Source organism: Mytilus californianus, unplaced genomic scaffold (genome assembly GCF_021869535.1).
Source record: "Mytilus californianus isolate M0D057914Y unplaced genomic scaffold, xbMytCali1.0.p SCAF_7, whole genome shotgun sequence".
Classification (NCBI taxonomy): Eukaryota; Metazoa; Mollusca; class Bivalvia; order Mytilida; family Mytilidae; genus Mytilus; species Mytilus californianus.
Genome location: NW_026262723.1, coordinates 85,739,113 through 85,764,134, shown reverse-complemented (window position 1 = coordinate 85,764,134; position 25,022 = coordinate 85,739,113). Strand labels below are relative to the sequence as shown.

The following is a 25,022-nucleotide window of genomic DNA, read 5'->3' as shown; positions in this document are numbered from 1 at the left end:
GAAAACACAAAATTTGATATGCAATCATTATTTTTCAATTTAATTTCTGCAAATTCTATTTACTAAAGATATTCTGTATTAACCTGACAATATTGAAGTCTTAAGTTTTTCAAATTTTACAGGATGATTTGTTAAATTTTTTTTCATCTCATCCAAGCTATTCTCAATTACATCCATTGTTCTAACAAAGTTTCGAAATTTAATACTTATTAAAATCACTAAATATACTGGATCCCTGTTTTTTAAATCATATAAAAACTTTTTTAAATTTTGGAGATAATTTTTGGGAATAAAAATTAAGCTAAAATGTCCTGAAGTTCTGCGCTTCATACAAAATGTGCTTCGTGAAAGCTTTTACAACCCAATAAAATTATAACTAGAGGCTCTCAAGAGCCTGTGTCGCTCACCTGTATTTACTGATGCTTTGGAAATCATGTAAAATAAGGTTAAAATCATAATTAATAGTATTAGATATTAGATATTATAATGATATCTAAGATAATAACAAAAAAACTGCAAAATTTTTGTAAAATTACTAACTCAGGGGCAGCAACCCAACAACGGGTTGTCAAATTCGTCTGAAAATTTCAAGGTAGATAAATCTAAATCTGATGAACATTTTTGCCACCTGTCAGATTTGCTCTAAATGCTTTAGTTTCAGAGATATAAACCAAAAACTGCATTTTACCCCTATGTTCTATTTTTAACCAAGTCGGCCATAATGGTTGGAAGGCTAGATACCCTAATAATGATTATGGCCAAGTATGGTAAAATTTGTCTCAGTAGTTTCAGAGAAGAAGATTTTTGTAAAAGATTACAAAAATTTACAAAAAATTGTTAAAAATTGACTATAAAGGGCAATAACTCCTAAAGGGGTCGACTGACAATTTTGGTCATGACAACTTATTTGTAGATCTCACTTTGCTGAACATTATTGCTGTTTACAATTTATCTCTATCTATAATGATATTCAAGATAATAACCAAAAACTGCAAAATTTCCTTAAAAATACCAATTCAGGGTTGTCAGATTTGTCTGAAAATTTCAAGATAGATCTTGACCTGATAATCAGTTTTACCCTATGTCAGATTTACTCTAAATGCTTTGGTTTCAGAGATATAAGCCAAAATCTACATTTTACCCCTATGTTCTATTTTTAGCCATGGCGGCCATCTTGGTTGGTAAGCAGGGTCATCGGACACATTTTTTAAACTACATACCCTAATGATGATTGTGGCCAAGTTAGGTTAAATTTGGCCCAGTGGTTTCAGAGGAGAAGATTTTTGTAAAAAGCTAACGACGACAAGGCCGACGACGATGGACGACGGACGCCAAGTGATGAGAAAAGCTAACTTGGCCCTTTGGGCCAGGTGAGCTAAAAAGAAGCATTCAATTCTTAAATGAATCAGTTGAAACAAGATATCAATGTTGTATATTCAATGAGTATAAATAAGTTAATATTTTGTTTTTCAATAAAATATTGTTTTAACGTAAAGAGAATTTAAAATATTGCATAATAAATTCACTGATTGTATGACAGAAATGACTTTTCAAACAAAGAAATAATTAAGGCGCATGAAATTATCCCTTCTTAGGATATTTGTCCCCTTGAATTTCAAAGCTTGAAAGCTATAGTTATTTTACATTTCATCAAAGTTGTAAATAAAATATCATTTTTACAATCCCATCAATTCAATAATAATATCGGTTATCATGAATTAAAAGCTACATGAGTATCTGTAATATACATCATATATATTTTTTTAACGAAAAAAACCCCTAATATTACAAATATCAGCAAACAGGAAAAGGCTGTAATTGCAGATGCAAAAATTGCTTACATGTTACAACTCAACATCATGAAGCTACAGATCAAATATAAAATCATTCTTTTGCAAAGAAGCCAAGAAAAGTTTGATGAAAACTTTCCTTGTACAATGAGTGTTGTAAAATTTCAAACTATCGACAAACAGGAAGCAGCAGCAAGGCAGATGTAAAAATTTGCTTACAAATTACAACTTAACATCATCAAGCTGCAGACCAAATATAAAATCATTCCCTTTCAAAAAAGCAAAGAATACTTTGACAAAAGTTTTCTACCCAAGGTCTTGGGGACTGATGGAATGAAGGACTGGGTGGATCTGTTACTAGACCTGCTTTGGCTGTTGGTGAAAAACGTAATAAAACTATACTGTTTTTTCATCAATGGCTGAACCAAAAAAACGAGGCCAAGGACCACAGAGATAGGCAAGAAGGAAACTTCAAAACAAATGGCATCTGTTGACAAGATATGAAGTATCTAGGTCTTCTACCTGATGAAATAGCATCTATATATCTCGCATTCTGACTACAAACATGCCAGTATATTAATATTTATGATGGATCAATTTCATTTCAACCTGAGTTATAACATAAAAAAATAAAAATCTATAAACAGATAATAAAATATAGGATCCCTTCACAATATCAGCATGAACAATGTAAACCACAATGGTGAAAAAATGAACAAAATAAGTGTCATCCTTTTACTGGATTTCTTTATGTGCTATGTGCAATGTGATAACTTTTTTCTATAATTTAAATGAAATATTTTCTGCTATTATTTTCCAAAAGTAACATAGAAGCAATCAATTCCTATGAAAGTGTTCCAGTTAAACAAAACTGAATGATAAATATATGAAATTATTCACATTTTTGTGTTTTTTTCTGGTTTGATTTTACATAAGCAGCATAGTAAAAATTTGAAAATAATGTTGTCATAGTTATTCCATATAACAAACCATAAACACAATAACTATGGTACAAATATCCAAAAGTTGCATGTACAAACAAAGTTAAAAACTGCAAAATCTGTAACTGTGTAATATTCTTTTTCCATGGTATTGATTTGTCTGGAAATAAAGCAGTTAGACCATAATACAGATACAATATAACATGTATAAATGAATTGGTTGCAAAGTATACAGACATGGCTGGCCATGGATACAGCTGGTAGCAAGAATCTGCAAGCAGTAACATAGAACTATGGTGATAAACATGTAGGAAGCTGATCTGACGTCTTCTGTGGCGTAGTATCATGAACACTGTATCGAGTAATTCAATGACTTTAGTAATCCAGTACATCTTGTAATATGGTAGTAAATATGGTTGTGGCCCAAGTTGGAATGTTGATTCACTCAACATTATACTGTACAGGAATCCCAGCAAACAGTACATGGATATAAAACAGCAGGCAAAGTTATGGATAATCATTAACTGAAAAAGAAAACATAATTCTGTACGTTCTATCACACTGTTTAATGATTAGTAAATTTCACAAAATTGTAGTTCATAGTCAGATATTTTTCATGTAATGTTAGTTTTATAATGTAAGAACAGGTTTATCATCTATAGCTTTAGGTTATATCCAATTTCATGAAAATGTTGTCCGCATTACAATATGAGGCAATTTATTTATGATGTAAACACAAAGAAATATTTAACGACCAAACTAGTAATGCAACACATTATATGCTTGTTTACTGTGAAACTACAATATTTCTTTACTATTCTGTGTAAAAATAAGCTAAATAAATGGAGAATGTGTCCCCATGGACACAGATGATACCTCAGCTTGCATACAACATTATAAAGGGACATAACTCAAGAACAATAAAAGTGACGATACCCAAATTTTTTCTTGATCTTAGTTTTGTGGTAATAAGTATTGTGGATAGGTTTCATGTTTGGTTGGGGCAAACTTAAGTTACAGAACAGAAACTAAAAATTTTGCAATTTTTCGATTTATAAAGGGACATAACTCAATAAAGGTTAAAGTGACACTACCCAAATTCAACTTGATCTGTGTTTTATCAGTGGAAGGCAAAATTAGACATTGCATTGTATAAAGCATTGATTGTAGTTGATTCAACTATAATCATGGACAAAGGAAGATAACTCCAATTTTAAAAATTACTTGATCAATGACATCATTGATATTTTTAGAAAAAAAAAGGAAAAATTTAGCAATTTTTCCATTTGTAAAGGGGCATAACTCTAGAACAGTAAAAGTTACGCCACCAAAATTCAAACTTGATCTGTGTATTGTGGTAATAAGCATCGTGTATAAGTTTGATAACATTTGGTTGAGGCAAACTTAAGTTAGAGAATGGAAACCAATTTTGGGACGTACAGACGTACGTACCTATGGACAGACGGACAAGGGTAAAACTTAATGCCCCCTCCGCTTCGGCGGGGGGGATAAAAAATCATATAGCCCAGCTCTGGAACAACCTAGGTTTTCTGACATGGGTAATACTTTCCCAACCCTGTGTCTGGAACAAACCAGTAAACAACATGCAGTATATATATTTTACATCATGATTCATGCTAAAAATCTAATATTTTCATTTGATAAAGTACATTTGTTAATATGCTTCATTTTCTGCAGTCTTGTGTGATTTTTGATTTGCTGTCTTTTCTAAAAGCTCAGTATTTTCCTACCAAATTTTGCTAACTTTTACAGATCCATAGCAACTTTTTTCTGAAATTTTCAAAGGCTGTAAATTCTGATAAAAAAAACATCACTCTGTCAGATAGAGATTTTCACAATAAGTTCAACAACTTACACCAATACATTTAAATGTCATATGACAAAAATATTAGAACAATATTTCTTCTTATGTAATTGAGGATATTCACTGTTTCATTTCAAACAAGTAGTTAATAGTACATTTCTATGTACTAATACACTCATACCTGAAAACTAGGAACCTCTTGTGAAACAGGAAGACGGTTAAGGGAAAGTACAACACATTTTTAAGTGTGTACATGATTCTTATACATTTGTATTTCTGATATATAATAGTACAATGTATCACCTTTCTGGTGTCCGACTGTTTCTGTGCTATTCAAAATGAAAATTTATAGCATGCAAAAAAACGGCTGGGGAGGTAGCACATATTTTAATACAGAGGCTGAGACAAATTTTAAGAAAGACAGATGAACAGACAAGTTGATTACAGTATACCACTCAATTAATAATAAAAACAAGAATGTGTCCATAGTACACGGATGCCCACTTGCACTATCATTTTCTATGTTCAGTGGAACGTGAAATTGGGGTCAAAACTCAAATTTGGCATTTAAATTAAAAAGATCATATCATAGGGAACATGTGTACTAAGTTTCAAGTTGATTGGACTTCAACTTCATCAAAAACTACCTTGACTAAAAACTTTAACCTGAAGAGGGACAGACAGACGAACGGACGGACAGACAGACGAACAGAGGAACGGACGCACAGACCGAAAATCATAATGCCCCTAAGTGGGGCATAAAAAATTAGATGTGGTATGATTGCCAATGAGACAAATATCTACCTGCAACAAAATGACAAATTTTAGCTTCCTTCAACAATGAGCGAAACACACACAATGTAGTAAGCTATAAAAAGGCCCTGACATGAAAAAATATAAAACAATTCAAACAAGAAACCAAAACAGCCTAATCTATGTACAAGTCAATAAATGAAAAACAAATATTAAAGATAGCAACTAACAATAACCACTGAATTACAGGCTCCTCACTAGGAACAGGCACATATAAAATTTTGCAGGATAAAACATGTAAGGGATTCTCCTAATCTGGGACAGTGGTGTTACAGCACAACATAAGAACAAATATTATAGCTTGTCAACTGAAATAAAACATACTAAAATTATATTGTAATTTTTCTATTTTCAAGATAGTTTTTTTTATATTTCCATCCTCATGAATCTTAAATAAAAATCTTCTCTTAATATTGTAATAACTTACAGGTCGGATTTGCATAGGGGAGGTAACTCTTTGCCATACTGGGGATAACATAATCATAACGAGGTATATACAAAATAGTGGGAAAGACTGTAGTGAGACTGTGACGTCTAGGAATTTCTGGATCCCTGCAACAGTTAATGCCATCTCTGGAATAGAAAAAAATAATATTGTGTTTTAAAGTTTACATCCAGACATCAAAAGTGATAGTAAATGTATTGCTTTTTTTGTATCAATCAACAAAAATAGTTTTCTTTTGCTATCATCTGCCATGACATTTCAAAGAAAAGAAAAAAAAAAATATACAACATGTCATATATGTTGTTTTTTTTTCCAGCAGAAAGTCAATAGAATAAATCATTCTTTGATATATGACTTGTCCCCCTTTTTTCTTGACTTGTGATAACAAGCACATCCATTTCTTGTGATTCTGCAATGGTGCTTCATATATGTTTGTACCTTTCGTTGGGAAGAGCTACATAACTAAAGCTTAGAACAAGGAGAGCCTTTTGATACAAGGATAAAGTGAATGTTTTTTGTTTTTTTCCCTTTTCTGCATTACGTTTAAATACATTTTATGTTTCTAAGCTTTCAGATTTGAAAATGAACATACCTGGTTAAGCAAAAAAGTTTTTTTCTATGCTATGCAAATTGTATTTGTGTTTAAAACTGTAATTCTAATCCTGTAATATCAACTTAAAAGTACATATATTTCTGTTCCAAATTGATCATAAAAATTTCAAGAAATTATCAGACGAAAACAAATTTACATGTCTGGTTACTAAGTAAAGAGAACTAGTCTTTTTTGTGATGTAATTGCAGAATAGTGTAAATTTAGAAGTTTTTGTGTCCATTTATTATTTCAATTGCTGAACAATGGATAAAAAATGTGAGATTAGTTTTTGCGATTTCAGGTAATGCTGCATCAAAATAATGCTATAAAATTTAAAATCCAATTTTTTATTTTTTGGGAAACCTATCCTGTCACAATTTTACAATAATAAAAACATTGCAAAAATCTGAATTAACTGCATTTAATCACATGTTTTAAAATATGATGAAGTTAAAAGGTTTTGCTGTAACGGTAAATATAAGAGTTCCTTTACAATGAGCATACTGATATATAAAGCATCTAGTCAATCTTTGTTGTAATTTTCATTCTCTTTCTCTGTTTGTGTTGTTCTTTTTCTTTTCATGTCTATATATATTTTATCCTGTATCAACATACGTTCTTTTAAGAGCTTTCATCAATAAAACATTTCGTATTTTGTATTCTATTCAGGTCAGTCAATGTTAACGATATTTGACTGGTTTTATAAGTATTTCTTGTTATCATCTGAATATGAAATGATAGAAACAAATAAATATTCAATTATTTTCTTATCATTTGAGTTGTTATAAATAACAACCCTTATCCCCGGCTTAGTATATTTCCAGGATTTTGATTGGTTAACGCACGTCGTTACAAAACCCATAGCCCCTGGGTGTTGCTAACCCATATCCCCGGACGTTGCTACCCATTACATCGGGGAACTTCACGCGCGTTTTCCTTAGTTCCATGGTTGTTCCTTATGAAATATCGAATTATGTAGATTATCCATGATGTCTGTATAATTAGATACTTAATCCACTAACGATTTTATCTTAATAATATGTCGATTATTTGCACTCGTTTTAGTAAATGAATCACTATGCTGCCATATTGTCAATGAATGGGACTACTGATCTAGCTATGCAAATGACCCACGTTGACGTCACGCCGTCTATGATGTAACTCTCACAACATTGAGCGCCAAATTCAACCCATTTTAGTTTCTCTGTCTCTAGATTAAAAACGTCTTATATTTGTCTACCTGTAGGGTACTACCAAAGGTAGTACCATACACCCCTCTAAATTATGTCAAATTCCCAAATTTCAATAAAAGATATTTAAAAAATGAAAAAAACGTTGCTTTCACGTTAAACTTTGTGGTCGAATTTCTCTAAAAATTACCAGATTTAGACTAAGATCGGGGATAAATTCGTTATCTACGTTCATATCCGTAGTTTTGGATATTTTAACACCCTTCAGTACCCTGTACACCCTTCGGCTGCACCTCAGGGTGTACTAGGATACTTTAGGGTGTTAAAATATCCATATCTACGGATATGAACGTAGATAACTTATATTGCACCTCTGTATCACCTTTGTTTTGACTGGTAACAAATAGCAACCAATGAGGCATGTCAAACTTTAAATATTGCTTCGTCTGGGTAATATTCATATTTATTGATTCACAAATAGCTAATTTGTTATCGAGTCTTTTAGAAGTAGTAGTGTGAGAATTACAATCAGATCTAAATCTTTAATCAAATGGTCATTTGAATTTAACTTTTATGATATGAAGGGTTATAGATATTTGTATAATTAGAAAATAAATTAAGTTCAGCTTTAAGGGAGAAAAAATGTGAAAAAACAAAGTGTTAAGGTATACATTTTATAACCTGTTAATTAACGACAATGGAATTTATACTACCATCAAGCTGCACATGGTTCATATTTCAGATACCTTGTTTTTTTTCAAGTTCTTTTTAAGAAGATTTTGTTATTTATCACATAAAAAAAAAACACATTTTTCATCAATAATTAAAATCCTATTTTCAGACGAGGTTCAAACAAAAATTATTTCTGTCACATTTAGTTCAATATTTTTGGATACCATATCTAAAACTGCCATCAGAAAATCACTCAAAAAACCAACAACATTTTGGCCGACGAAGCTAACCTAGTGTTGAATGGGAGGCAGCAAAGTTTTATATATATAATTTTCATCAGGCAGCATGAGAACTTAAAAGGTCAAAGGCAAAAGAAACAAGATGTTATAAATGAAAACAAGAGAGGACTCTTGGAAATGTCTTGTCAATGTAATGATTTCTCAAAAATTCAGAATATGTCGTTCACATGTGAGGTCAAGGCAAAATTCCTGACTGAAGAATTAGAATATATACCTGAAATATCTTAGGCATGTATATAGACAACATGTAATGAAGATCGCGTGGTATAGTGTTTGCCTCAAGTGCGGGAGGTCGTGGGTTCAAACTTCGTTCGGGTCAAACCAAAGACTTTAAAATTGGTATTTGTTGCTTCTCCGCTAAGCATGCGGCATTAAGGAGTAAGAGCAAAGACTGGTAATGTGTCTGGGTAAGGTGACATGTCTTCCTGCTGACTGTTACCTTGTGAACTAGCATGTTAAAAATCCCACTCAGCGTGTCAGTCTAGTACAAATTTGATTTTTGATTTTTGGTGTTTTAACGCCACTTTTACGCACCGCTTTTGGGCTATTTCGATAGGAAAACTGACAATCCTAGTCAATTAAGATTGGAGTCGAGTGGAGCGGGGTTCGAACTCACAACCTCAGTGTTGACTGGTTAGTGATTACAGTAGTAACTACTTAGACCACTCGGCCACCGAGGCCCCCAGTCTAGTACAAAGCAGGGTTAATATTCATATTATATTAACATGTTCTTGTCCTGAATATGCATATTAATTTGCCGCTGGATGTTAAGCATCCATTCATCATCCTCATGTAAAGTGGAACTTATATCATAAAAAATGTAAAACAAAGCTCAACATAAAGTAACCAAGGATAATGATGTTACAACAGGGAACAGTAAAGTATGATGTTATGTTACACACGATTAAAGTCACTACAATTCCTTACCTGAAAATGTATGTCAAAACAGTTGGATTAGTTAAAAAATATGCTGCCTATTCCTGAAAAATTAAAAAAAGATTGTAGTCTTAAATGTAGAATCCACCTGCTGTGTCAGGATCAATACTAGTAGTAAGTAATTGGATATGTTTTTTATCCCTTATAATCACATGTTCACAGCTAATTATTTGGTTTAATAGTTGTACCATATAATTTCTCGTCAGTTAAGACTAAGATTTAGTTTTCAGTACACTATCAATCCATGCTATACACCAATATACATACATGTAAAGAAACTTGCAACACCAGAATAGCACACTGAGGTCTTAGAAATATTGAAGACAAGGAAATATATGCATCATGTTTTTTTTTTGTGATTTGCCAACTTAACTAAATGTATATCTAAATTTGTGCTGTTCAGTAAAAACTACTGTTTAAGGATGTTCGCTCCTCTTGTTTTTGATTTATTGTCAGATATTCAGAATCCTCTAGTTTTATCCATGTAGTGCCAATAAAAATTTTGCCCACTGACCCCTACTTTTCTTTCATATTTTTATTGCATATAGTTTTAAAAGTCACTTCTGAAAATTTTATAACATCCTTGTTATTTTTTCATAGCTTTTGAAACGAAAAAGTGTCAATGTTAAATGTATGAAAAAATCTAGGGAGAACCATTTCCCGCCAAATTTTCAACTGATTATATCTCAAAAACTAGAACACGGACCTATCATTTTTTTCTAATTTTTAGGTTCCCTTATTGACATTCTATCAATCTATAACAGTCTCTTAAAAACCTTGTTATTTTGAAACGGAGGAGCGAACATCCTTAACCATTAGTTAGTGAATACTTTGGATCATTATTTAGCCTTTCAATTAAGAAGAAAATGAATCAGAAAACCTTTGTAAACAGTTATCATCTGTTCACTAAAGAAGATTTAAAATAATAATTTATGTCTGAAACATATTTATTTATAATATTCTTTTTTCTTTTAAAATATTATTTACTGATAAATATGGCTGTGTCATTTGTATCCTCCCTCATAACTATTGTGTCATATTTACCCAATATGCTTAAAAATACTCACATAAGTTTTATTTTTAGGTTCAAACTCTTACCCCAAAAACATTTTACAGGGGAATTAGCTAAGTTATAGCAGCCAGTAGTTTAGTTCAATTTTGTCAAAATAAGCTAAGAAACATCACTGATGAATTATTCACTTGCCAGTGAATAATTCGACCTCATTGAATCTGTATTCATGTGACCTTCCATTTCATCCCTGAGCTAGAGATTGGTTACGCATGTATTGTGCGTGTTCAGCCATTAAAAGGAAAAGAATGTTAAAATTGAAAGGGGAACAAAGGTGAACCATTTCATGGGCTAATTCGATCCACAAAAAATCATTTTTACAGCTAATGCCCCTTTAAATAAAAGTTTTAAAAAATATCAATAAATTCAAATCTATATGTCTTCAATAGAATATTACCAATACCAATTTTTTCAAGAATATAATTCTATGAGAATTTCTATCCTCAATATTGTCTTTTTTTTAAATTAAGATATTTGTTGAATACAGGATTAAGTTAAATTTCACTATTTATGTGATGCTGCAACTCATCAATTTTAATCATACACATTAACATCAACTTACCTGAGCAAGGTGAGTTCTTTACTATAACGTGTATACTGGTAACATTTTACAACTGGATATATTTCACAAGTGAAGCTGAAAAATGTTAAAACAGTTAATCAATGAACATGGTATTTAACAAACATCAATATTTCTTCATATTATTTCAATGTTTAAATAAAAAAATGGAGAAAAAAATCTGTTATATTGATACTATATAAATAACTATAACTATTCAATGGTGATCACGATATCTGATTTTGCTGAAGTATGTCATGTACTTAAATTACCTTTTTAGAAATAAATATTTGTTTTTGCTTTGTAATAACACTGTACTGGATAACAAGTAATGCATGGAAGAAGAAAGTTAGATATATATTTCTTCTTTTTGCATGTCATTATAAATTACATAAAATAAATAAATATTTTTATATAAAAATATAAATAAAATTCTTCAAAGTAGGTTATTTACCCTAAGGCCTATTGAAGACCTGAAGAAGGTGACACTAATTACCATAATGTTTAAATCTTGATTTATATGTTACTGAAATAATATTTCAGTGCATCAATAAAAGAGTGATCAGATTTCTAATAATAGATAAAGGTAGTTGTAAACTTAAACCATTGTGGTGACGTCAGCCTATTCATTTACCGTGGATTCTTTTTCTAGAATCAACGCTTCCTAAATCTGCCGCTGAAATTGACTCACCAAATTATATTCAATTGTTTCCTTTGTGTGCCTAATTTCATTAAGTTTGAATAGGCTAATTTACTGATTTCTGTTCACTAATGGAATTAATTTAAAAACTTACCTTTAATTTTTGTAATTTTTATATGCCTTCACTGGGAATCGAACCCTTCCTTGAAATCTGTTATGTGTGACTGACATCAACACACCGACAAATCCCTGTATTCTCTTTGTTGTACCAATTCTTAAGTTATCCTAGTTTTTTTTCTTATTTTGCAAGTTATAGTGGATATTTTTGTAATAATAGCGAGTTTTACCGGTTTTTTTTAATTATTTTTGGCTAATTCACATGTTTGAAACAAAAATGATTACATTCTATTTGTCAATTTTTGTTTTATAAATATAGTATGATTTTATTTGTTTTACTACATAATTTTACAAAGGTTTGTTCGCAAATTCCTATGCGAGAAAATCATGATGTGCCTAGAGTGCTAGAAAAATTTCGATAACATACTTATTATATATATATATACTTTATATATGCTTTTTGGTCGGGTTGTTGTCTCTTTGGCACGTTCCCCATTTCCATTTCAATTTTATAAGAAATAATTTCGAATATGTCTTATTTTGTATAAACAGATAATATTCATATGCCTGGTAATATAAAATTCTTTAAAGGTAGAAGTGTTATATTTGTATTTTGTTAACCAATTAATTGTGATCTGAGATTTATCAATGCATCGTTGGACACGATAACATGGTTATTTAAACTCACTTACAATACCTTCTAATTAAGAAAAGGCTTTAATTTTGAAAAGAAATTAACACAATAGTTTAAGTTATAGATACAATGGATAAGCGTAGATTCATGAAAAACAAACCATTCGCCCTCCGGGCTCATGGTTTCTTTTTTAAGAATCCACGCTTATCCATTGTATCTATATAACACCTTATATATGGATGGTCTTCAACAAACACTCAATGGAAAGTACTTAAGGAAAATTTATACACAAGCACTTTTTTTAAATTATGTAATTTTTGCATATCATTATTTTTAATTTTCAAAATGAAACATGCAAAATTACATATTTATAAAAATATGTCTTATATTTTATTTATTTCATTTGTTTGAAATTTTTGTGCAGGCGTTTAAAGAAGCATGCAATTATTATTCCAAATTTTCCACCCTTCATCCTGGTCTAACCAAATGGCATGCCTATCTATAAGACTATTTGAAATTTGTAACTGAATATTTATGAAATATTAGCCACACATAATCAAATTTACAGGATTATGGACATGAATCTTCAACTTAATCTACCAATCTATTTTCAATATTGTCCTACTAACCTTCTAACATCTATCATAATTTCCCACTTTTTGGAATTGCACTAATAATACCATAAAGCTCCATAAAATTGGATGAGCCATAAAGCCATTAATTTGCTCTAAATTTACAATCAGGTCAATAGTGAATTACAAGCTTTTGGAGCTAATTAAAAATGCTTAAAATAGACAATAGGCTCCACAAATAATTTGCAGTCTTACAATGTCCGAAGACATCAACAAATACTTTCTTTCACATAAGTATATTGGTGTTTTCCTTGACCTAGAAGATTTATAACCACCCTGCACTAGTTGAGTATTCTTTAAGTGCAGTAGGTAGAGTTGTTACTTACTATGCCATCAGTCCTGGGACTCTTGGACTAAATCCTTTTGACTTTGCAGACCTAAAAGGCAAGGTGCTACAAGGGCTTTAATAAGCCTAAACAGTTAACTGAAATTCGAACTTCAATTTATATCTGTGTTATAGTTAAGGTGTGGCAAAATAAAAAATTCGTAAGGGTTTCCGTGGAACCCTGTGTCTTGCCTGCGATTGCTGCTGTCAGTGTAAAAGTGTAATGTTGACTTGAAAAGTGAGTCCATTTATCAGTAAAATACAGAATTTCAAGAAAAATTCAAACATTTTCTTGGACTTGAAGATTAGCTTCTGTCCGAATTTAAAATCCCACGACTTTTGCTGAAACCACGAAAATTGATACCCACGAATCAAAGTACTTTCACAGTATTTTTATGGTACTTGCATGTGCTCAGTTTTTCCCCAATAATAAACATGTGTGAAAATATGCAAATTTTGTCATTTTTGTAAAAAAATTGGAATTTGCTATAAAATCTCTGTATACATTCATGATATTTAAAATATAGTACACTTTAAACTTTGCTCATACATATCGTAATTATTTTTGTGCTTAATTTACCTAGTTATTGAACACTTTATTTTTGTAGGCTGAAAGGTGCCTTTAGTATGTTTAGCACACCTCCCCCTTTATAAAAGTTATATTTCTTGATTCAAAACTGATGAAGGATTTGACTTTATTTTTAGAAAAACATATACAAAATTAAGGCTTTAACAGACTATAGGATTCCAAGACATCTGGTCCCACCTACTCATTCCCAATTTCAACAAACTCATCCCCACTTTCTACACACTCAACACCACTTTGAGAATAACTCTTTCTGCTAAAAAAATGAGTTCAATTTTGCTCCACCTAGACCAACTTACTCTTCCTAATGAGAACAATGAGTGGTTAGGTTGCTTGTATACTGAAGCATAACTGATAATTCCCTTTCATTGAAGGTAAGAAAACTGAGACAAAAATTTTCCTTGTACAATGAGTATTGGAAATTTTCAAACTATAGGCGAATAGGAAGAAGGACTGCACAACACATGTACAAATTGCTCACAAGCTATAATTTATCATTATCAAGCTGCAGACCAAATATAAAATTATTCCCTTGCGTAAAATCCTAGAAATCTTTGACAATAATTTTCCTTGTTCAATGAGAGTTGTAAACTTCAAACTATACATACATGTACCATGTATACATAGCAGCTGCACAGCAGATGTAAAAATTGCTTGTACGCTACAACTCATCATTATCAAACTGCAGACCAAACATAAAATCATTCCCTTCAATACAAGCTATTAGAAAACTTTGAAGAAAAATTTTCCTTGTTCAATGAGTGTTTTAAAATTTCCAACTATCCACAAGCAGGAAGCAGGTGCACAGCAGATGTAAAACTTGCTTAAACCATACAACTCATAATTACCAAGCTGCAGACCAAATATAAAATCCTTCCCTTCCATAGAAGGCAAGAAAACTTTGAAGAAAGTTTTCTACCCAAGGTATTTCAGACTTGGAGACAGATGGACGGACGGACAGAGGGAGTCGAGCGGTAACTAGACCAGCTCTCGCATTCTAGCCAGGATATTGATTTTCAAAATCCTTCTGGCTCCCAAGAAAATCTTATTTTCATCCATTAACTTTCCTTTACTACAAATGATAAAAAGCAGTATATTTGCCTATAATTGCTTAAATCCTCTTCATTTGAACTCTGGTGGATAGTTGTCTCATTGTTTGTCATACCACATATCCTTATTTTTATATCTATTCATCACTTTTTCCCCTTGTATTTTTCATATACTGGCCAAATCAACTTTAAATATGTGACAGAACAACTTCCGGCCGTAAAGACTTGGTTTGGGTCGACTTGGTACTGGTGGACATGGTGCCGGACCGATATGAAACTTTACGGGAAAGTTCTCTATGACCTGACCTAGCAAAATAAACTGCAATTTTAGATTAAATTAAACTGACCAAGGCGTCACAGTTCAATGGATTAGGTATCTACTTTGTTTTTTCAAATCCAGGTCTGTTCGCCCAAAATCATGTTAGCTCCAATTCACGTTCCCACCACACACTTTCACACCCTACACGTTCGCACCCTTTTTAAAGGTTATGTATTGAATAATTTTTTAATCATGCTTAAGTTAAGTGTAATGCTATGAAATAAAGATAATAAGTAATTTTATTGTTTAAAAAATGAAGTGACATTCTAAAAACGTAAACAAGTTTTGTTTTGTGAATTTTTTTGAAAAAAAGGAATATTGAATATTGACATGATGATCAAAGTCCAAGTCATTCGTCTAGCTCTAAGACTTGTTAAAGAAAGGAGGAAGACACCAAACTATCAAACTAGTCACAATGACATTGCTACAACAACGAATTAAACAAAAACATGGCTACAAAGCACATGTTTATAACATGTAGGTGCATTACCATGAGGGTCTGGATTGGGTTTACAGAGCAGAGAACAGTTGACCAATACTTCAGAAAAATGGACCCAAAAAATACAGAATAGAGAAAAATAGGTCAACAAAATTAAAGTACACAATAATCATGGGGTGCTAAAATATAAAGAATAGAGAAAAATTTCAACAAGGTCTTGGTATCTTCCAATGAACTTTTTTAGAAAAAGGACGAAATGTTCTTTGACATAACCCTGGTTCGTCAACTTTCTGCTCAGACACTGGTGACGTTTTATAAAGTCTGAGTAGCAGCTGCAAGCTCTTGAATACCGAATGAGTTGGGAAATGGATATCCCATATGCAGGTGAAATTGGTATATTGCTGCTATAAATATGGGGGAAATTGATCATTTCAAAATTAAAACCGTCTTGTTTGTCATAGATTCTGGTACTGAGATGACCACTTAAATAGTATGAAAGTACAGGAAATCCTATGCATGTTTCCAAGCAACTGTTCAGTTTTAATGATGTTTTCCCATATTTTTCAAACCATTTTTACCTTTGTTATGGAAATCTGACCCCTATTCAACATGGCTGCACTAACTGTGAAGGGGCCTATTACCTTTCATGTTTTCTATTCAAAATCTTCATTGTGTTTACTCCTACCAAGCTAACTATTTTTACTTTACTTTACACTAAAGTACATTTAATATTAATTCAACCTATATTTAAATAAAAATAAGGTGCACACATGTAGGGTGCGAACGTGTTTTGGGAGTGAATGGACAAGATACCTGTTTTGTCAACATACATGTAAATACTGTAAGATCCTGTAAGATCATTGTGGGGCTCATATGGAAGGATCCTATCCTTTTTAGCCCACCTTATTTTGTTACACTTTTATAACTGACACAAACATCAATCCTGCATGGTTTGGTGCAATATTTCACAAAATTAAAAAATGATAGAAAAACTATTTGTGTCCTCATCAATTACTGAACTGATACATTACTGACTCCCAATGACGGTCTATACTAATTTTAAAAGCTTCCACAGTTTTTGAAGAAATAACTTCAACTGGTAGGTTATTCCAATCATTTATATTGTGAAAAATGTCTCCAATTATGCATGACGAAAAGAAGTGTTACATCTAGGTTTCGCTAATTTCCAATTATGCATGACAGTAAAAAATCTTTCATAAGATATATCTTCGATTCCTTTTATAATTTTAAAAACTTGTATCATATCACCTCTTCGCCTTCTGTGAGTAAGAGAAGGAAGTTTAAGTACTTTTAATCTTTCTTCATAACCCAAATGTCTTATATCCGGAATTAATTTAGTTGCTCTCATCTGCACTTTTTCTACTGCATTAATATCTTTCCTCAAATGCGGATACCATATTGTGTTTCCATATTCCATGTGCAGTCGTACCAACGCAATGTATTCTTAAAATGGTAGATTGATCTTTAAAGCTAAAAGTCCGGTTAATCAACCCAAGTATACTATTGGCTTTATTTATTTTACTTGAAATGTGTTGTGAAAATTTAAGATCATTTTGAAAAATAATTCCAAGATCCTTTTCTTGTTCATCTTGAGTGATATCAATATTGTTCATGGTATAGACATTTTCAAGATTGTTTCTTCCATAGTGGATTCGCTTACATTTGTTCACATTAAATTTCATATCCCATAACTTGGACTAATTGTAGAGTGCGTCTAGATCATTTTGTAAAACATCAGATTTAGAAGTTGGTGCATAAATTTTGGCATCGTCTGCGAATTTTTTTTACTATAGACTCTACTACATCTGGTAAATCGTTTATGAATATAATAAAAAGAACAGGTCCTAGTACACTGCCTTGGGGCACTCCACTTATTACATTTTGCCATTCAGATTTTTCCCCTTTCACCGCAACTTGTTGTCCACGTTCAGGTAAAAAGTCAGTTATCCATCCTAATATGGATCCATGAATACCGTATGAATACAGTTTCTTTAATAATCTCTTATGAGGCACTTTATCAAAAGCTTTTGCGAAATCAAGGTATAATGTGTCCCACGATATATTATTATCCATAAATAATGACCAGTCTTCCATGACATCAAGTAATTGTAATATATATGATCTACCAGAGCGAAAACCAAACTGTGAATCTGATAACAAATTATTGGTAACTAAGTGATCAATAATTTCCTAACAGATAACCTTTTCCAAAGTTTTGCAAACAATTGAAGTAAGACTGACCGGTCTGTAATTTCCTGCATCCAGTTTACTACCTTTATTCTTAAAAAGTGGGGTAACTCTAGCATCTTTCCATTCTTTGGGAATTTTTCCAGTGTCAATCGACTTTTGAAATATCAAAGTCAAAGGTTTTGAAAAATGTTTTTGCCATACTCTTTACTATTAAAGGATGAATATTATCTGGACCCATAGACTTGCTTCCATTTAATAAAAGCAGATATTTTTCAACTGTGTCTTGATTGATCACAAAATGTTCTTAAGGTGATTCAAAATTTCTTTCTTCAATGTTAGGTATATTATTTGGGTTTTCAGCAATAAATACACTCGTAAAAAGTCAATCAATACTGTCGCCTTTTCTTTGTCGGAAGTAGTTAAGTCCCCGCTTGGTTTCATGAGGTTTGATACTGATGATTTGGATTTCACTTTACTTTTGACGTATGTCCAAAAATGTTTTGGCTCAGTTTTCATTGGTTTTAGCTTTTGATGCCACTAACTTCTCATATTCCTTTTTTGCTTTTCGAACATTCTCTTTTGCCTTGTTTCTAGCAACTTTATAATAATCAAAATCTACTTCTCGTCTAGTAGCCAAGTATCTTGACCATGACTTTTGTTTGCGTTTTACTTTGCTCAGACACTCAAATGTTAGCCATAATGGTTTAGGTTGACAACCAGGTTTAGGATTAATTTTTGGTACATTTTTTTGTACATACATTTCTACACATTTTTATGTTTATCTGAAAATATTTTCCACATATGGCCAATGTCTTTATCATCAAAAGAACTATCCCAATCAATTTTGCTTAAGTCTTCAGAAAATTTCTCAAAGTCACATTTGGAGTATTCATATTTCAATTTACCAGTTTCATATTCATTGAAAGAGTACAAAAAGTCAAATGTAATAGTAGCATGATCACTTAGTCCAAGTGGAGCATCAATATTGCTTTCATCTTTCGTAATAACTAAATCTAGAGTTCTACAAGTCTGATTTTCCCTAAATCTTGTAGGTTTATCTATATGTTGATATAGAAAATTGTCACGTAAAGCTTCAATAAAAGTATGCTCATAATGGTCCTCAGAGTGAGGTGTAGTCCAAGAGTTCCAATCAATATCACGCATATTAAAGTCCCCTGTTATTAAAATATTGTTATACAATCGGGCTGCTTCATTCAAAAGTCCAAAAATATTTAAACACGAGTTCTGATCTGATAGGCTTCTGTATATTGAGCCTAACAACACAGTCTTATTGTCTTTTACCCAATTACTCCACGAGGCATCATCATAAAGTGAATTCATATGTTCATTAGGTGAAACACAGAAATGACTTTTTGCATAAATAATAACTCCCCTTCCTGTATTTTACTCGGATATGCTGTATAGCCTTCAATATTAATGTTAAATAGTGGTGAAATGCAATCTATATCAATATTTGTTTTTGGCAAAACTTCCCTTATAAAAATGAAATCTGGTTTCATGACCTGTATTTGTGCTTCAAGTTCATCAATTTTATTACGTAATTGATCGGCATTGGTGTACATGCTCTTAAATTTGTTAACAATTAAAGGGTTAAAATTTCGATCTATTTTATCAATATTGTCTTGCCTATTCTCATCTGTACTATCAGTTATCACACTACCCTCTTCGCTTATAGCATCAGATTCACTTATTGAACCAACATCTGAGGTACTTGCATTGTCATATTTCGCATTATCAAAGTTATTTAAAAATGATTTAGAAAAATTAACTGTAACATTTGAACTGTAACAAAAACCAACTGGAATTAATGTATTTACATGTTGTTCGATCTTTTCTATAGAAAGACTACGGTTGAAAATTGGCAGTCTGACTTGAGCCGCCACTTTCAAAACTGCCAGCTATATTTGTCATGCTAGACTGACCAGAAATATCTTTTCTTTCCATGAATTTCCCCCGGAAAATTACCAAGTTTGCATTGTTTGTTGCCTTTTTCTTCCCCTCTAGCTCTTTTCTTAGCTCAGTGTTAATGTCTCTCTCCTCTTTGGTCAAGTCAGGGGTAATATAAATATTGTTCCATTTATAAACAGTATTCCCATCACTGTTTTTTCTTCTTAACAATTTAGAGTTCCCTAGAACTTTATGTTTATTTACAAGGGAGCCTACGGTAACTTTCATCAGTCTCGGTTTATTCTTATTTGGCTTCCCTTATCTTATAAATGATTTAATTTCAACTTCATCACTCTGAACAGTGTGTAATATATCTTTCAACGAAATTTCATCATCTCTTTTCTTATTATCGGTACTACTATCATGACTATCTGGTTCTGGGAGATTGTGTATAACTAAATTACATTTTCTTTCCTCTTGGTCCCTAAACGACTCAAAAGCTCTTTCAAATCTTTTATCAATTTTATCATCCATGCTAGATTCAACAACTTTCAGTTTAGTGTCAAGTTCTTCAAAAAGCACTCTTTGACGCTCAATATTTAACCTTATTCATTTAGTTTGGGTAATACGCGGACATATCCATCACAATAAACGTATTTACACTTTTGGTATTTAGCTATATTTTGCCTCTGAATGACCTTAGATCTACTCCGAATCACCTATTGACGTCAGGCAACAATCACTTTTTAATTGTGACGTCAAATGTTTTGAATTATGATGTCAAAGTTTACGGGAACCTGTGTGATTTTACGTAATGGCTGATAAATTTGCATACAAGTGTAAATACGTCTATTAAATGGCAGGTTAGGGGTGGACTCAAGTTTTCAATAATTCATACAATTTTGCAGAAACGTTGCTACACTCTATGCAGAACCAATATCTGCATATACTAAAGTAGCTTTAAAAATTCTTATCCACATTAGTAAAATTGGAAGTTCAGTAGTGCTGTACACTACAGCCTTATTTATAGTAAGATCTAAGGATTGATGATCACGTTTGATCAAAATAAACTTTCTCTATATATGCATAAATGGCATACCTCAATAACACCGTAACACTGTTCTCCACTGTTTGCCGGCTTTCCTAGATCAAAAACAGGATGTAATTTTCATGCATGCAATGTTGTTGTGTAAAGTGTTGATAAAATTAATTGTCAACAGTAAAATGAGCACTTTGTTCTAGAAAGTGAAAGTAGATAATTCAGTTTAAATAAGGCGGTTTTCAGATATTTAAAAGTTAAGTACTAAGTATCTTTCATTATATTCCCACGTCCAGTAGTTAATCATAATCTTTAATAAACAACACATACAATTATATTTATTTACTGCGAGATTGCCACGTTTAATACGCATGCGTACACTCCGGAAGCCACGAATCACAAAACCCCAGAATGGACTATTTTCGAAAATATTTAGGTCCTTCACAGGGCGGTGTACAACCCACTGGAGCGGATACTGTTAGTACCAAATGAATAAGATACAAAAAAAAATATTCTATACATATTTTGAAATTTTAGAAGAAGTCGAACAACGCTATCACACTTCAAACATGTTCTACCGGCTGTAGCCGGCTCAACCCCTTAAAAATGTGGCCAATAAATATTTAGCATCAATGATAAGTATGGGTGCATGGCTCAGTGGTTAAGACCGTTGGCGGCAGTGCTGAAGGTGCCGTGTTCAATCATAGTACGTTACCAGGGTGATTTCACCCTCACACGCACATCTCTGCCCTGGTACCCAGACCCGAGTTAACTAGAAGTAGAATGGGTCTAGTCCAAATAAATTATTATGACGTCTTGAAAAGGCTATTTTAAATTTTTTTCTGTGACGCCTTCCTGCGACGTCATATTGCTTAAGGTTCATCATAACAAATGGACAAATATGGCCGTATTTTCACAGACTACACGAAATACGTCGGACCGTCGGACAAATCCGGTGAATAATGGATCGGTCTGGTAAAATTTTGTTGAATTCCGGTCCGAATGTCCGGTGTTATATTTTTCGTGGATTTTTTTAAAAACCCTACATTTTTCCCAATTTTGGGGGCAAAATTCCCAAACGATCTCAAAATTCATTCTCATCTTTATTATTCATGACAGCGATGTTTATTTTGTTCAACCGCTAGTTTAATGCCGAAAATCGCATACAAGTAATGTGTAAATCCGAGTAAAAACATATATCCTGACTGACAAAAACAACAATGGCTGCCATCAACCGGAAATATAAACAATACCGGATCAGATTCCGGGAACGGATAAGGACAATTTCCGGGTTTGCCGATCAAATACAATAGAAACATAAAAAAAATCCAAGCAGGTTCACAAAATACAGCTATGAAATATAAACACTAGAATTGAAAACCAAAAGATATATGAAAATGAAAGAAGATACAGGAAATATTTTATACAGAAACTCAAAATTTTTAGTTCACAAATAATTTTCATGTCAAAATCCAATAAAATGTGACATTACTTTTCTTTATCACTAAAATGCATTCCAGCAATTGTGCACAACTTTCATCAAAATACATGTATACACTCTTTGTCACATGATTTTGGAGAGGAGTAGGGCACAATAAGTCATAAGATTGTTGTATTTTGTCGGATAATATACAATTAGATGTAAAAAAAATTGGTCAGGTAAAATTTCATTCGGTCTGGTAAAACTAGGTTGTTTACCAGACCGAATGTCCTGTAAAAATAAAATTCATTCGTGTAGTCTGTTTTCACCTCAAAAACTACTCTGTGTACAGACTTACCTGTGCAGTTTGGAAAGTTTTAATGCCTGGCATCCACTAGATATATAAAAGTTAAATTTATTTTGCATATCAGAAAGATAAAATCGTTTTTGGATTTTGATGGGCATTTTTTTTCGTTCCTGCAGAAGGTGTAAAAATTAACTAAGTTGGGATACAACTTTGAGATGCTCCCTCTCAGGTTACAACTGGTTTGTATTGTATTGATTGTCTGTGATTGGCATGGACAATAGATATCTACACATCTATAGGTGAGTTAAAGGTAGACTGAGTGGACAGTATCAAATGCAATTCAGGTGTTTGTTTATTTTTACACCTTCTGCAGGAAGGAAAAAAAATGGCCATCAAAATCCAAAAACGATTTTATCTTTCCGTTATGCAAAATAAATTTAACTTTTATATATCATGTGGATGCCAGGCCTTAAAACTTTCCAAACTGCATAGGTAAGTCTGTACACAGAGTACTTTTTGAGGTGAAAATACAGCCATATTTGTCCATTTGTTATTATGAACCTTAAGCTTTTTTTCGTCTTGACTTTGAGAGAAAATTTTGGGCTGAACTTTTAAATTCAATTTTGCCATAAAATCTTCAATGACAACTAGAACTTTTTGCATATATACAAATTCTTACCTTTTGTGTGCTTGTTGGTTCAAAATATTTCCAGAAATATCCAAAAGTAATGATAAAGTAACTTACGATACCATTTGAGGTGTACAATGTTCTACTTCATGGTTAAAATGTTTTCCCTGATTTCACAAACATTTTTTTACCGAAATAATTTCGGTATGATAATAACAATAATTCTTTATTTAAGGAGGGTTTCACAGTAGCTATAAAACTAATCTTCTCTGAGGCCCTAATGAAATACATTGAAATATAACAAACAAAGAATTACAAAATAATCAAACAAACACACACAAAAGAAAAATCAAATAAGAAATTGTTATGAAATAACAGGTAAAAATGATGAATTCATATAGTATTGGCACCATTCATATCACCTCAACAATATTTAAGTTTAAATAAGTTTGTGAAAAATTATTAAAAATTATTATGCATATAAAATTACACAGGTACTTAATGTCCCAACATTCAGATCGAGTATCTTAATCACCATTTTACTCTTTTTTTTTTTGCTTTGTAATCCGTTTCCTGTAATAAAACTGCCCTTTCAGTAGAATACATCCTGAGGGCCTTCCTAATATCCATATCAATACCTCCGGAAATATTGGCTAATGATCACTAATCACTTTTACTTGGGTTTTTAATTCACACCTGACAGTGATCATAAGCTCAGAACTAATATTATATAAAGAAATTAAAATTCCTTGACAACTTTCTTCTTTATTTAATTAATTTTCAGCAAAGACTTAGACATCGTCAATTCTGGTTTAAAAATTAAAACTTAATTTAATTTATGTAGAAAAAGTAATTTTTCACAAGTCAAACATTGTCAAAGGTATGCTTTGTTTATTTTTATGTAATACTCGTGCTTATAATTGTCTTCACCAGATTAAACACTTAATCCTAAAATGCAATATGATTACATGCTAAATCAAATGAGTGCGATTATTATCTGTTGTATTAAAAAACTTTTAAGGATGTACACCTTTGAGGAGCCAAAAATTTCTAGAATTAAACTTTTTTTCTTAGCCTAATTTTTGGGTTTATATGACTGTAAGAAAGTAATTGATGAAGAAAAAAATCTATTGTGGTGCACTTCTTTTTTTGCTACGGCCATTTGAAAGTATCCAATTTTTAACAATTTTTACCCATTTTTGGGCTATTATGATGAAAAAAATCAGTTCCACAATTACACAATTACACTTTTTTTACATACTTTTACTAAAGATGGAGTGGACCAATCTAAATTAATTTAACTTAAAAGAACTATAGGTTGGTGTCCTTATTTATATTAGAAAGTTTTATAAAATTTTGTTGCTTATAGTGTCAAATTGACCGTTCTGTAAATTTGGGATTTTTCAGATTTCTCTCTTTTTTTTAACACAAAGCATATTATTTCAACTTCTTTGTTATAAAGGATTGAAAAAATACATTTCTTAAGAATTTTGAAAAGAAAAAATTAATATGGAATGTACATATTTTTGGTAATATCATTTCTTTTAACCATTACCCATTTTCTCAACATTTTGGCTGATGACACTTGACCAGATTGGTTTTAAAATTTGAAAAATTTATTACTCAAAAACTTCTTA

The 25,022-nt window shown here is 31.8% G+C and overlaps 2 protein-coding genes across 2 annotated transcripts in view; one reads left to right on the top strand and one right to left on the bottom strand.

Moving 5' to 3' along the window:
* Positions 1–1,031: 1,031 nt before the first annotated feature.
* LOC127707741 (elongation of very long chain fatty acids protein 1-like) lies at positions 1,032–21,202 on the bottom strand. The gene is made up of 5 exons (XM_052212475.1): positions 21,091–21,202; positions 11,135–11,209; positions 9,495–9,547; positions 5,797–5,942; positions 1,032–3,255 (listed from the first exon to the last, which is right to left on the bottom strand). The coding sequence occupies exons 4-5, from the start codon at positions 5,938–5,940 to the stop codon at positions 2,683–2,685; spliced, it is 717 nt and encodes a 238-aa protein (XP_052068435.1). The 5' UTR covers positions 5,941–5,942; positions 9,495–9,547; positions 11,135–11,209; positions 21,091–21,202; the 3' UTR covers positions 1,032–2,682.
* A 187-nt stretch (positions 21,203–21,389) lies between these two features.
* LOC127707700 (general vesicular transport factor p115-like) overlaps positions 21,390–25,022 on the top strand; it is a 32,192-nt gene continuing 28,559 nt past the window's right edge. The window contains exon 1 of the mRNA XM_052212377.1: positions 21,390–21,507. Coding sequence (XP_052068337.1) covers positions 21,442–21,507 — 66 coding nt within the window. The 5' untranslated portion in view covers positions 21,390–21,441. The remainder of the gene's footprint in view (positions 21,508–25,022) is intronic.